Source organism: Marmota monax, unplaced genomic scaffold (assembly GCF_021218885.2).
Source record: "Marmota monax isolate L192 unplaced genomic scaffold, Marmota_monax_Labrador192_F-V1.1 WCK01_AAM20220418_F8-fsc00033, whole genome shotgun sequence".
NCBI lineage: Eukaryota > Metazoa > Chordata > Mammalia > Rodentia > Sciuridae > Marmota > Marmota monax.
This window is the reverse complement of record NW_026694282.1, coordinates 1,371,598-1,387,171: the sequence shown is the minus strand read 5'-3', so window position 1 is coordinate 1,387,171 and position 15,574 is coordinate 1,371,598. Positions and strand designations below refer to the sequence as shown.

The window sequence follows — 15,574 nt, the reverse complement described above, 5'->3', positions numbered from 1 at the left end:
AACCTGGAATCTACTGTCTCCTTTTTCTTTTCTCCTCATACTAAAATGGGCATTATCCTCTTTCCTAATAATAGCCATGTTTTCTCAGCATCTCTCCCTTCCACCTATCTCCTCACCAAATTTATTTTCCAGTAGAATTTCCTAGTCACATTAACTACACAACATATATGAAGTAAACATTTTTATATGAAATAGAAAATACCTTGGGCTAGGGGTGTAGCTCAGTGGTACAGTGCTTGGGAGGGCCTGGGTTTGACCCCAGCACTTCAAAATATAATATAAACAAAACAAGCAAAATACCCAGGTGAGGGTTCTGGTCTTAGATTTTTTTTCCCATATTTTCCCAGGAATACTAATTGGAAGATTTCTTATAGAAGCAGCTCTGATAAGATTGACTAAGTTTTTGTTTTGTAATAGTTGAATGCAAATTTTTATGACTATTACTTGAATACAGGACTCTTTCAGCAATTCCAGTTTCTACCTGTAGGAGATCAGGGGAAAACTGAACTCTGCTTGTGGAAAAATACTTGATCAGTGAATAAAGCCTGGAATGTTGAGAAGAACTGTAGGAGGAAGCAGGATGAGACTATTTCCCAAGTGTACAGAATGACCATAAAACCATGACAAAGATTTTCATTTCTGATTTGTGAAATCAATTTCACGACTTCATAATCACCCCATAGGTGTGCAGAAGGGCACTGCTCTCCTGGGTGGAAACTGATGGAGAGTAAAGGCGTTTCTGGCAAATGGCAAAAAGGCAACATCTGGTGGGAAATCCATCCATCTAAGTTTAATAACAAGCTGCTCCAGGAGCTGTGTCAATGTGATCGCTTATCTGTTTGTGTAAAGTGTACTGACCGCCTGCCATCTTGCATGCCTCCAGGACAATGCCATCCTTCATACTCCTCCAACCAAAGCAAGCCCAACACATGGGAGAAGGGCATTTGGCACCCGTTGCATCCAGGGTCTCCCTCGCCCACCACTTCTGGTTCCTTTCATCTGGAAAGAAGACCCCCTCCATCTTCCAAGCAGCTGGCAACCACCAGGGGAGACTCCCTACAGGGCTTTGATTCCGCAGCTCTTTCTCAGAGGAAGCTTAGGACCCACACGAATCGCAAAGCAGTAAGGATGGGGACCTTGTGGGAGTGGATGTGTGTGACACATGCTAATAATAATAAGCATTCTGAAACGCCGAAGAAGCTGTACGGATTCTCGGAGTGAGTGGGAACCATGATTTCTTGCAGAGTCATGCAGTGCCTTTTATATGCAAAAGTCACAATACCACCTCATTTTGTTAATTATTCTAATTGAGGTGATAGATCCATTGATTCATCCATATATTAATTCATCATGATTTCTGCTTTGGTTCCTTTTGTGATGGAAACAGAAAATAACCAGGGACCCTAAAACAAAAAGAGATGAAGGGATACACTTGATTGCGGAAGCCATGACTTTGACCTTATGGGCACAGCATTCTAACTAGCCACACTCTTGAGAGTGTGTATGTGTGTCTTCTTTGTGTGCTACAGATGTGTTAAAAAATAAAGTTATCTTTTCTCCCTAACTGGGACATATATCCATGAATCAACACAATTATCAGTTGTGGTTTAGACCTAATACCTTTTAAAATTCCAATGACTGGGCTGGGGCTGTAGCTTAGTGGTAGAGCACTTGCCTAGCACGTGTGAAGCAGTGGGTTCAATCCTCAGCACCACATAAAAATAAATAAATAAAATAAAGGTATTGTGTCCATCTACAACTAAAAATATTTTTAAATAAAATTCCAATGATTGGGCATGAAAAAAACTTAGTTATCAGGCTTTTAAAATGTTTGAACATTAATATCTTACTGGAAGGGTTTTACTCTATTGCTAATCATTATTCAAGCCAATTTTGTTCATGTTGTCTTTTGTGATTTCAGGTTCATCCATCTTCTGTTTATAGAAACAGAACAGACATCATCTATAATGTAAGCATAGTCAGAGAATTGCTAAGTTTCTTATATTTATAGATGCAAAATATTTATGTATTTATTAAAAATTTTTACTTTGAAATTTATTTTAGAAGATTGAATAGTAGGAAAAAATCTTTTTACTTGGAAACAATTTTTGAATTATTCATTTTTATAACAAAATTTTGTGTTTACTATCTTAGCGTTTTCTTTATTGTTACTTTTTGCTCTCCTCAAGTATCATGGGATAGCTTCCTTGAAACTGGAAGATGACAGTGCCCCACCTCCCCAAAGGAAGGCCAAAGTATCCATTATTAGTCAGCCACAAAAGACAATGAAAGTGGCAGAGCTGCCTGCAGTAGATAAGGTGGAATCCACAACTGACTCTCACTTCCCCAGACAGGTAGGGAAATCTTTTTTTCTTTCTATTGACTTTATAACAAACTGCTGGGCAACAAACACACTTAATTCACAAAATAGCCTCCAAGCTTGGAGATCGTTTACTCAACACAAAGAGCTACCCAACAAATGAAGATCCAAAGGAGGTAAGTGTGTTATCAACTTACATTAAGACAATTCCAAATTGCCTTTTCTTCCGTAGGACCAGTTGCCCTTATTTCCAAAGAATTGCACAATGGAATTAAAGGGACTCTTCCATTTTGAAGAAAGCACCCAAAAGCTGTATGGATGCAATGGGATTGCCTGGAAATCCTGGAGCCCCCAAACCAAGGTGGGAAACAGGCTGAATTGACAAGCACCTTTACCTGCAGTGTGCCCTGTGATGGGCTAGTAGAATGGCCTGGTGTGTGACTACCAACTCATGCTTTCCTGCCTGCCCTTATTACACCTAAAGGGTCAAGAGGAATAATGCCCCTAAGTGTTTGTTTGTTTTTTTAATCACAAAATACATTATTAAACAGGGATGACTTTAAAAGACGTTTACTTATTTTGTTTAGTTACCAGAATGTCCAAGGTGTAGCACTGAAACTTTGCTTACAGTGGTAGTGTTTTCTGTACGAAGCCATTGCATTTTTCAGTATGACGAGTGGAATTAGGGTGAATGTGGTGATGACATTGGAGTCAAGTGATTCATACGACTCCTTATGTTGAGAGCAGACTCTAGACTGTGAAGTCCCTTGTTGTGTGAACACAGAAAAATAGACAACTGTTTTTCAGGAAGTGGAAGATAAATCTTGTCCAGTTGGATGGCACCTTCACTCAGGCTACTGTCACACCTTGATCCCAAAGCAGAAAGGCACCTGGACCATGGCTACCCAAGCTTGCAGGGAACAGTAAGGAACCCTCTTTCACATTTGACTGATGCTCTCTTACATAATTTCTCTGTTTTCTCATGGAATTGCAAGTCAGATTCATTCTTTCAACAGTTCTCTCTCATATCTGCCTGGCTTTGTTTGAGGAGCCTGGAGGAGCTTATAGTTTAGAATGGATTTGTAATTAACCTTAATAATGTATATATATTTTTTCCTTTTCTCTGTCTTAGTCTTTTTGAGAAAGTCACAGGAGCTTTTCTGAGTCAGCAGCATTTTAAGTTCTGGTACTTCCCCCCATCCCCCACCTCTTTTTTCTTTATGTGCTAGGAATTCCTGCCCATTGATTTGAAAATACATAGTAATGAAAGGCCTCACAGCATCAGGCTTCTGACAATAAGTACTGATGCTTATAAAGCCAAACTAGATGAAGGCTCACTGGGAAATAGAGCATTCAGTGAAGGAAGACTCATGGTCAGATAATGACAACAAAACTTATCTAGTCCAGAAGGACTTTTAAAATGTGTATGCAACCATCCCTGACCCTCCTTTTTACTTGCCAACCTAGATATTATCCAATCAATGCAATTAACCTAATGTGCTCTACAGCTGGAAATTGAGACTAGAGGGATATCTGGTTAATATTGATCAGATCTTATTCTTCACCAAATTTTAAAAGTTATGCTTATCCAAAGACACCGTTAAGACAAGGGCCTCACACATGACTTAGAGACTGAACTAGAAACTGGAAGATGGTTTATAAGTAAATTAAAAGGTCCTCAGTGCCACTAGATATCTATAAATGAAAATTCAAACCACAGTGAAATATCATTTCATACTTGCTAAAAAGGTCAAATCATAAAGATGACAACATCAAGTACTAACGAGAACACAGAGCAAATATTTCTCATGTATTGTTGATGGAAGTATACAGTGGTGCAACTACTTTGTAGAAATGTCTGGAAGTTTTTTACAAAGCTATGTACCCTATACCTGGCAATTCTACTCCTAGGTATTAAAACAAGAGAAATAAAAACATATGCTAAGAAATATGAAAGGATTTCATAATAATTATTCATAGTAATAATAATTGGGCCATTTGTCTTCTTGATATTGATTTGTAGAAGTGCTTGATATTTTCTTCATTGACAAGAGAATAAATTTTTCTATAATTTCTTTAAGCAATTAAATGCAATGAAGTGCTGTAACTTCTAACAATGTGGTTGAATTGTTGATAAATCAAAAACCATATATAGAGAATACAGCCTTGTGCAGCAAAATACATGTTGTATGTTTCCATTTATTTGAATAGGAAAATCTAATTAATCTTGCTATTAACAAATGATCATCGCTGGCAGGAATTGTGAGTTGAGCACCAAGTAATATTCTAGAGTGATGGAAGGTTCTATGTCTTATTCTGGATAATTGTTCCATGGATGGATAAGGAGAAGATTGCAAAAAGCTGCCGAAGGGAGAATTACAGTTTTCTTTATTGAGGAAATGAAGGCAAATGTAACTGTACTTCAGCCAAGGTTATCAAGATTATGTCATTGCAAGGATTTTCTAGTAAAATGTAGATAGACAGGGCTGGAGTTGCGGCTCAGTGGTAGAATGCTTGCCTTACATGTGAGAGGCACTGGGTTTGATTCTCAGCACTGCATATAAATAAATGAATAAAATAAAGGTTTCATCAACAACTAAAAAAATATTTTAAAAAAATGTAGATGGACAGGACTCCCCCTCACTCCCAACCCTGCCAACTTTGAGTTTGGAGGACACTTTATTGGTCATCTTCCAATGGTTCTCAAAGGACAGTGCTGGTAACCAATGATCTCCAGGGAAGCTTTTATTGGATCTTAATATTGTGAGAAAATAAGGACAGCATGTGTTGAGAAATGTCTTCCCACCCATTCATAGGTGTTAATGTATGGTTGCCAATTATCTTTAATTAGAAAGACTATTTTTTATTCTTTTTTTTTAAAGAGAGAGAGAATTTTTAATATTTATTTTTTAGTTTTCAGCGGACACAACATCTTTGTGTGTATGTGGTGCTGAGGATCGAACCCAGGTCACACGCATGCCAGGCGAGCGTGCTACCGCTTGAGCCACATCCCCAGCCCTATTCTTTATTCTGAGATGATGATCTTCTAGCTTTTTGGTTTTAAAAATCATTTTTATAAAATATTGGCACCTGACAGTAAAATTGTTGATAACTTCTTGTTGATAACCCTAAAATTATTATCATCAGTCAGTTTAATTGCAGCTAGCTTTTAATGGTGAGTAGCAACAGTAATTACAGAGTTTCTTCACAGATCCATTAATATTGTACAATTCAATCTTACCAATAATAAACTTAAGGCCCAAATTAATTTAAAAGCCTTCCTACTTCCTCACATACTTGACCCAAGATTTCATCTGCAACTTGGTTTTAAGCATTGTCACCCATGACCTACACTAGCCTGACCCAGTTCTATGTGCCTTCTTGCCAATAACGCCTTACTTTTATGTCATGCTTTATAGTTTACAGAATTCTTTCACCTGTATTAGCTTATTTTATCTTCCCATCACTTTTGTGAGGAAAGCAGGTATTATTAGCTACAGTTTACAGATTAAAATAAAAAAGTTTTAAGGAAGGAAAAACATTCACTTATGGTCATCTAAGTAAGTAAATGAAAGAGATAGGACTTACTTTTCCATTATAATCTCCAATTAGCTCCATCAGTACAGGGGATTTCTTATCACAGGTGTATTGACAAGCACATCTATTTTAACTTTGTGTTGGGTTAACCAAAAGTTGGTTTTCAAAATTATGTGCTAGAACTTTTGTATCGCTCACAGCAAAGAAATATTAAGATTTTTATTAAATTATGATTTCCAAATTTTCTTTGGACTTAAATCAAGCTAACCTTTCAGGGCAAACCTAAGGTAAAATCAAGTTCTGAGTTTATAGATTCATTCATTCAACAGATGTTTATTGGGCATTTATTGAACCGGAAATGGCTAGATCAGGCCATACTTTGATGGGGTTGAGTTGGTTGGTTGTTTTTTGAAGTGCTGGAAACAGAATCCAGAGCCTCATACATGCTAGGCAAGTGATCTGACACTGAGCTAAACCTTTAGCACCAGACCATATATTTTTTTAGACCTATTTTTTTAAAGATTTTTTTAAGATGGATACAATATCTTTATTTATTTGCTATTTTTTTTAGTTGTTGACAAACCTTTATTTTATTTATTTATATGTGGTGCTGAGACTCAAACCCAGTGCCTCCTCACACGTGCCAGACAAGTGCCCTACCACTGAGCCACAGCCCCTATTTTATTTATTTTATTTCTTTACTTTATGTAGTGCTGAGGATTGAACCTAGTGCCTCACATGTACAAGGCAAGCACTGTACTGCTGAGCTATGACCCCAGCCCCAGACCATATTTTTTAAAGTACTATTCTTTTGTAATGGCCCCACAGTCCAATAACTAAATAATTCCTTATTCATCAAAGAAATAGACACAGTAACTCTCCAGATCCACCTGTCCTCTGTGGCAAGTCCAAAAATACTACATTTTACATCATTAATGTCATATAATCCTGATCATTCCTTACTACATTCCCTTCCCTGTGAAGAATATGAAAAATACTGAATTTAAAAACAGTATTTAGTATTTATTGACCTGAAGTCTTACTATAGGTCCAATTAAGAAGCTCCCTGGACCTAAATACAATAATATGAGCTGCAAGCAATATATATTGATTACATACCTTAGAAAATAAATGAGATTTAGAAATACTGTAAGTGGAAAAATATTTTGCTCTGGAATAATCCATTATAAAATCCATGATAATAGCTAAAGAATTCCCACCTCCCCTGCTAATCTATCTGAGTGATCATAGCAAGCACATCAAACAGTATTTTTATAAGCAGATTCAGAACTACTATTACTCAAATTATTTTGGAATTATTTTGATAAACTCTAGTCTCAGGGAATCATTTTAAACTGTGACTTCTTTTTAGATATAAAACTGAGAAAAATCTCAGAACAAGAGAAAAAATTTAAGGACAACTGGAGCTTTTCCACCATAGTTTAGAAAAACAACTCATTATCAGTAAAATAAACTTTTTCAAATTATATATTATGTAAACCCCATATTGATTCAGAAACTAAAATATCTCTCAAATACCATTCCTGATGATATTCCAGGGTATGTAAGGGAAGTAAAGAAAATACACATGGTGTAGTATTTTTAAAGCATCACTTAAAACTTCTAATCTTATACTTTCAATTGAAAGAATGGATGTAAAAATTGAGTGGATATAAATATAAACCTTTCCTTTGATTGCATTTGCATGATGCTTCAACATGCATTTCATTTCAGAAGGACAAAAAGAGTGACTACACTTATATGTACTAGTTACAGATATTTCAAAAATTGTCTACTAGCAGATTAAAAGTAAATAAAAATAAAAGATAATCATATTCCCTTGGATCAATTATTCCAGGAACAACATTTTTGGGTGGTAAGGCCACCTCCTCAGTATAAGTTTTTACTGAGCCCCAAAGTCCCCTCCTCCCTTTCAGCATATTTTTGTTCATCCTTTGGGCATTCTTTCTTCCCACATTCATTACTTTCCTGGTTCATTGTATTTACTCTGTTGGCTTAAAAGTGGGTACTCCTCTGGAATTGTCAGTTCCTTTTGGGTCAAAGTCACAGTTTAACATGTTATAACCTGGAGACTTACATTCTTATTATGTATTTTAGAAGATGGTTTTAGGTTCTGTAATTAGGATTAGTATGCATGTAGTATGCTGTAGTCCTAGGGGCCACTATTTGATTCTGTTCTGGGGCTCCCTCACTAGTATATGTTCTGGAAGATCTTTTACAGAGAGTCATTTATAATGCCCCTGTTTCAATAAGAACAGCACATTTTACTTCATCCCTTGTTCCTAATCAGATTACTAGCTCAACTCAATCTTTATCTCCAATCTCTTTTCCTCTCCATTGGTATTTTATTATTTTTATAACCCAAAGGAGCCAGACTCCTGGATTAGGCATTTCTTGAATTTACATATTGTAATCTCATCTGCTCATTTCCTAAGGCAGTCACTGTACATTGGTAATTCTATTATTATAGATCATTATCTATGAAGCCATTTTGTCTTCCCACAGGAGAGTCTGGAACCCCTGCTGGCTGATTCTTAAAGAATCTCCCTGAAATATACTGATACTTAATCAAAAACTTTAGAAGAAATAGATGTTTCTTCCTTCCTTCCTTCCTTCCTTCCTTCCTTCCTTCCTTCCTTCCTTCCTTCCTTCCTTCCTCTCTCTCTCTCTCTCTCTCTCTCTCTCTCTCTCTCTCTCTCTTTCTTTCATTTTCCACATTTATTGGTGCATTATGGTCTTACATATTGATGGGATTTGTTGTTATATATTTGTATGTGTGTACAATAAGATGTTTATTTCTACAACCAGAAAAATTAGGTGTTGTTTTTAATTTTGTACTTTAAATGCCTTCAAATTTCAGAGGTGCCAAAGGATTTTTATTTGTGTATGTGTGGCTATATATTTCACTTTTATATCTACAATGCACATTTCTATAAGACAATATTTACAATATTTTATGGGTATATGAGCAAAAGTGAAAGTAATGGTATTTTAATAAAATAATCAACATGTAAATACACAAATATTTCTTTTGTATATAACTACATTCCAGCACTTGACCAATCTGAAGTAAAGCTATTTTCCTATCTGGTTCTTTTTTTGGGATGTCCTGCTTTTTGAAGAATCAGATAGAAAACTGAAATTGTATTTAAGCAACTAAAACATAACTTACAAAGTCTGTTTTAAAGATAGTTTCAGGTATCTTCAAGCTAGAGAAAAGATGAATATACTTGAATAAATCCATTACTTCCTGATGATGAAGTTGAGGGTGTGAGGTTGGTGAAATAAGGAAATTAGTTCAGTAAGAAAATCAGGGAGTTCAGTAAGGACTGAAGGGGTAGAGAAGGAAGTGGAGCCCTCATGTCCCTTGCTCTGTCCACTGCACAATACGGGCTGAGGCAGCCACTCAAGCCCTCCCTTGGCCTACACTGAATATGAGTTTGATATTCTGTGTTCTAAGCCCACAGCACATGATCATATTGGATGTGAGGAAAAGGGGAGGAAAGCTGCCCCATCCTACCTGCTGTAACTGTCAGACAGGAGCTGATGGTAAATAATGAGATCAGAACCAAGTCATAAAACCCAAATTCAGTACCTGAAGTCATGTGGTGGAAGGGCAAAGAGTCTTACATATTTCAGGGACCAGGAAGGCAACATTGCATTATAGAGCAGCAAAGCACTGATAGTAATGAGGAAAAATCAATAAGAAACAGACAAATTATGTTTAATGTATGTGGCAAAACCAGAGAAATAAATCTGAACTTTGGAAAAACATTGCAAAAATGTATAAAATTTAGTTCAATCGTCATCTAACCCTATATAAATATTGCTAATTTTGTTTCCTACTTATTTTCATGTCAGTGGATACTGACCAGGCCAGAAATCATGAAGATTTTTTGTTTGAATTTTCAAGTTTTTAAACATTTTAAAAAAGCTTATTCCTTTTAATTTTAATTGACAAATTATCATGTATATTTATGGGGCACAATGTAATGTTATGATACATGTATACATTGTGGATTTGTATTATAAAACTTTTTTTAAAGAAAAGATGTAATCTATTGTCTTTATAGTAAAGCATCTTAAAAGAGCTTTTATAAGAACTGCAGGGTAGTTAGGCACAATCAAATATTCCTTATACGTATAATTCAACTGTTTGCAAAAATAATTCAGAGAGAATTCTGTTTTGTGGGAAATTTTTTATATGTGCTTACAAGAACAGATGCTTTAACTTCTACAAAATACATGAAGTTTTGATAATGGGATATACATATTTCACTGAGTATAATGAAATGGTTATAATTATTGGGTAATTTGACTAAACACACTAAACTCAAAATTTATATCTTAAGTCATTTTGTCTGAATAATTGACTCACCTTACTGATCAAATTAACTGGATAATTGCTAAATTTATAACAGAAAAAATCTCTTAAAAGAGTTAAAGTATTTTTTCATTAAGTAATTAATTTTTATAATAAGCAGTTGGTAATTTTACGAAAAGATGCGTGAAACTCATTGAACTGTGCTTTTTAAAGTGCAGGTACTATAAGAACCCTTTCCCTGTTGTCAACTATCCCTACCCTGCAGACACTCATGAAAGAAAAAATAGAGTATTAAAGTCTTGGAAAAATCCTTTCTACATATAACACCTTTTTTTTTTTTGATGTTTTAAACTTATTTTTTTATTATGTTATGCATTTTGTATGAGCAAAAATGTCAATTACCTGTTGCTGACATTCTTATTTTCATTTGTGTATAGACACCTGGGAAATCTCGTAACTGTATTCTCCAGGCAGCACATGCAGTGGCTCTGGGACATCAGTGGAAGAAAGCCCTTTTGGATAGGCAAGTATCTGTTATGCTGAGGAGGGAGGCAGAACACAAAGAGAATAGGTACCAACACCTCCTGCTCCCTTTTAGCAACCAAGTAATTGTAGTTTGCAATAAAGGGCAATGATTAGATGATTAGTCTAATCATCTGTCTTTTGAAATTAGCAGTTCCTAGCACCAAAAACTAAACCTTGTCTTAAGCCTTTTGACACAATACTTCATTTTCAGACATCTGTTCCAAGAAATAATTAGGGATGTGGTCAGATTGATAGCTAGGAGAATATAATGCAATGACATTTCTAAACTTTAAAAATTAAAATTATTTGTAAATAGGGAATGGATAAATTATAATATGGTCATGTGAAAGCACACTTACTTAATTTTGAAATAAAATATATTTAATGCTTTTTTAAGGTTTTAACTATTAAAGGCATGACAAAATGCCTATGCTTGTTTATTAATTGATTCAACAAAAATATGTTGGTTACATATTATATGTAAAATATGTAATGCTTTGCATTTGTGACAAGGTGGTAAGTAAAAAAGTCAAAGTCCACAGCCATAAGAATTAATAATTTATAATAAAAAAGAAATTCATATGCATAAGGTATATATATATAAATATAGAGAAATATATGCTAAAGAATTTGAAATGATTTACCTCTACTCAAGAACTATAGATGCTTTTACTTTTATTCCTTGGTTTCTGAAGTTTTTAAAATGTTTTCTACAATTATTTTTTAAAGTTTCTGATGGATCTTTATTTTATTCATTTGTTTATATGTGGTTCTGAGAATCGAACCCAGTGCCTCACACATGCTAGTCAATCGCTCTGCCACTGAGTCACACCCCCAGCCCTATTTTCTACAATTTTGACAATAATAACAAGTCTTTATAAGCTACTTTTGGAAATAGAATTCTCAGGGCACATCAAAGTCAGTATTCTAAACTGCTCCTTAGAGGCACTATATTTAAGGGAATTATGGTAAATCCAGTCTTGGTGTCTCAAAATTTCTGTAATACTTAGTAGGTCTTTAAATTCAGATATGAAATTGAGAGTATTAAGAGTTGGGTTGCAACATAAGTTTTATCTACATCCTTAACCATGCTGTTTAAGACTTTGTTCTCACAAAGTACTTAGGCATAGTATTATTATCTGATCATTAACTCAAGGAAGCAATCTACATGAACATAGGGTATTTCTAAACAAAAAACATTTCAGTTGATTTCACCCAAAAATATTGGTTGAAAATCAGTTGGGAAAGATTACATGCTCTGTAACTGGGACTGTTGTCAGGGTCAAATTTGAGTTGGAAAATGTTAGATCATGCTATTAAAATGGATTCCTTCCTTTTTTTTCCTTTTGTTATTTCTATTATGAATGAGAGTGAGGGGGAAGAATATTTCTTTAAGAAAATATTATAGAAGCTGTACAACATTAGAATGCAATTTGCACCAATTGCCAGTAGGAATAGAGAGGCAAGAAGAGAAAACCATTTTTTTTATTGGAATTGTAGCAGATTGAAACATCTTAAGCTCCAGACTAAAAATAATACTTCATAAACTACTTTCAAATATGAAAACCAAGACATTTAAGTAATGTAGAAGAACAAGGAACAAGAAAATACCTATAGCCCTGTGATAAGAGTTCTATGTGTAGAATGATACATATACTAATACTGGCTGATGTTTATTAAACACATATGTGGAGAGTTCTATATACATTATTTTATTTAATCCTTCAAACATGTACATGTATTTTCATACCCATTCCTTAGACGACAAAAAGGAAACTCAGCGAGCATAAGTAACCTGCCCAAAGGGGCTTAGCTAGCAACTGGTGGAGTTAGAATTTGGACTCAAATTTGTCTGATTCCAAAGTCTTATACTATTGTGTCTTATAGTATTCCCAGTTTCTATTCTTTGTTTTAGAACCTGGACCCACATTGGCATGTCATAACTGTGGTTAGAACAATAGACTAGATAGTCTATCTAAGTGTAAATGTAATAAAATTGTTTGGCACATTCTTTTGGCTCACATTAGGTTTGAATGACCAAGCGCACACTGGCCACTGGGAATGGATTGGAGGTGAACCTGTCACCTTCACCAACTGGAGGAGAGAGCCCCCTCAACACTCAAAGCCTGGAAAGAACTGTGTTTTGGTCCAAAGAGGAGGTAAATGGCAAACAAAGAACTGTATGAAGGGCAAACCTCAAAATTTCATGTGCTCCAGGAAACTCTAAATGTAACTTGCTCTACAGAAGCCACGAGAGATTTCTCATCTATTTATTTACAGGATTTCTGAAGATTGCTCAATAGAGACAAATTGTCTTGACTGAGTGTGTACATCTTTGTGATTCTATCCAGTAAAAATATAGTACCTAGGTTAGTATTTCAGGAAGATTGATAAATGAATACTTCTTACAGGATGAAATACAATTTTTGTATTTCAGTACCTTTCAAAATAAATGCCTGCAGTATTATGAGGTGTAAGATTTGCTTATTCCAGAAGACCAGCTCCCTCACCCTACTCCATTTCTTAAGCAGTGCCAATGTTCATGGTCCTTAGATATTTTTATCCTCATTATCTCAAGTGAATCTATTCTGCAGCCTCCATGACAGGTGCTCCTAGCACTTCAGTCGGAGGGACTACCCATTCATTAAGCCAACATTGAATTGCAAAGGGTGGGTTTATCCCTTTAGGGACCTTTCAGTGTGAAACCTAAAATTAGAAACTGTGGATGTAAAAAAATTCTCTTTTAGTTGGAAGAATCTTGCAGATGGAGGTTCAACTTCAAAGGTATAGTTCAGGTGAGAATTCAGGGAGCTATCTGTACTTTAGAGACCTACCCATCGCTACTCAACAAACTCCTTTTCCAGCATGAATGTTGGCATTGTGCCATTCCAAAGCTAAAGATTGGGTTTCCCCAGGCTTCCAGAGTCATATGAAATTTGCAGTAACATAATCTCTTCATCTTTGTTGGTGTTTATTGTACCAACTAGTGTTTTTCAAGGACATTTGGAATAAGGAGTATCTATGAATGATGGTTGACATTTGGAAGAAAAATAATGCTTCCTCAGAAGTGTTCCCATGAACTATGCTGACAAACAAAGAAAAGTAATATTGAAAACAGAGCCTTTGAAAGCTTATATTCTCAGAAAAGATTTCGATGCAATTTTAGCCCTTAAATCTTTAATATTTTTAGAAATGCTGTGTTAACTAGACTCTCTAATGGAAAAGTACCTTATTAATTTATAAACTCAGCTGAGTGAAACATTTTCATAGCAATGAACACGTTGTAACCTTCACAAAACTCCCTTCTGAAATCAATGCTTAATTATAGAGAAATTAGAACTTTATTTGTGAAATGTTTATTAAAATTTTTGTTTGCACAATCACTGAAAAATATGGTTGTGCCAAATGTAACTTGCTATCTGAGCACCAGTGTAACTTCAGAATTAAAATGGATTATGAAAGACTAGAGTGCTTTTCTATGATAATAACTTGAGTGTTGTAGACACTAAAAATGGTTTAAGAAAGTTATTCCAGTTTCTGGATATGAAAACATGACAGATTTGTTTTATTTCTGTTCATTTATCAAAGTCTTGACTAATGGAAAATTTTACATAGAGAGGTTATGATAAGACTCAGATGTTCGGTCTCTTACTTAAATCTCCATGTGATTTCAGAGTAAGGGAAGGGAGCTCCTTACATTAGATGGCTGATTCCTATATGCACAGGACATAAGCATCCTCTGGTGTTTAACCCAAATATGCCAAACCCATCCTCCATACCAGCTCTAGCCAATTCCTTGTGATTCACTGCCCTCTGCAGAGTGGAAAGGTGGGATTCCTGGGAAAAAACAGAAAGGTTAAATCCTAGGGAAAAAGTAAAAGTTCCGAGAATAAGGAATTTAAGGGCTATTACTTCCTACCAGAAATCTAAAAATATATAAACTTATTTAAAACTGGAAGTCTAGAACTATATCAACTGTGTGGAAACTGGTTGGCATGATAAATTTATTACTCTTTTCTGCATTGACAATGACACAACTGTAATTGCAAATGTTATCATAGAGGAGAATGGTTTGATTTTTATAACAACTAGACATATTAGAGTGGAGGAATGGGTTATAGAAGAGAAAGAGAGTGGCTGGGCAGAAGGCTCATGTAGGAAAGGGTGGTGATGATGATATCTAGGAAAAAGAATGGCAAGAAGGAGGACCTGAATGTTACCAGCTCTCTTCCCCACACCTGAACACTGACTCTGGGAAAGTTCCCCTGTATCCAAGGGCATTAACACAGCACAGCAGTGTGTAACTTTCCAGAATCTTGTTGATATGGATCTTTAATACATAACATATAATTTGCTAAAAATAAATTTTAAAGGCATATGATAATCATTTCCTCTCTTTCCAAGGAGTGGTAAAAATAAACCAGGTGACATTTGTTTGCATTTCTGTTTTTGTTTATTTTTAATACAGCCCAAAAGCTATGTACCTATTTTAATTAACACTATGGTTCTGTGTAATTTTAAGCCATAAATTGGTGTTGATTTCTACAACAAAGCTGCATATTAAATGTACTCTATCTAGTATTGTATCAACATTTTAAAAAATAAATTTATTTCTAGTTCTCAGGTATTGTTCCTTTAGTTTTGACATTTTATATTTTTCCCAGGGGCATGTGGGGTTTTTTTTTTTTTTTTAATCTCAATGAGTCTGTCTATTATAAGAAGGAATGGGTAGAAAGCTTAGTATGTCTCTTGTGTTTACTGTTTAGAGCAGCTTCTAGTTATATGACTTCCATTCGTCCATATACCTATCATTCATTCAACAAATATTCAATAAGCGTCAACTCTGC

The 15,574-nt window shown here is 35.1% G+C and overlaps 1 protein-coding gene across 5 annotated transcripts in view; it reads left to right on the top strand.

The window, feature by feature from the left end:
* Positions 1-15,350, top strand: part of Frem1 (FRAS1 related extracellular matrix 1) — a 164,877-nt gene extending 149,527 nt beyond the window's left edge. For all 5 annotated transcript variants that reach the window (XM_046467407.2, XM_058586346.1, XM_058586347.1 and 2 more), the window contains 7 exons: positions 884-1,122; positions 1,922-1,969; positions 2,190-2,354; positions 2,553-2,681; positions 3,128-3,243; positions 10,640-10,725; positions 12,755-15,350. In XM_046467407.2, coding sequence (XP_046323363.1) covers positions 884-1,122; positions 1,922-1,969; positions 2,190-2,354; positions 2,553-2,681; positions 3,128-3,243; positions 10,640-10,725; positions 12,755-12,954 — 983 coding nt within the window. In that variant the 3' untranslated portion in view covers positions 12,955-15,350. The remainder of the gene's footprint in view (positions 1-883; positions 1,123-1,921; positions 1,970-2,189; positions 2,355-2,552; positions 2,682-3,127; positions 3,244-10,639; positions 10,726-12,754) is intronic.
* Positions 15,351-15,574: the final 224 nt, after the last annotated feature.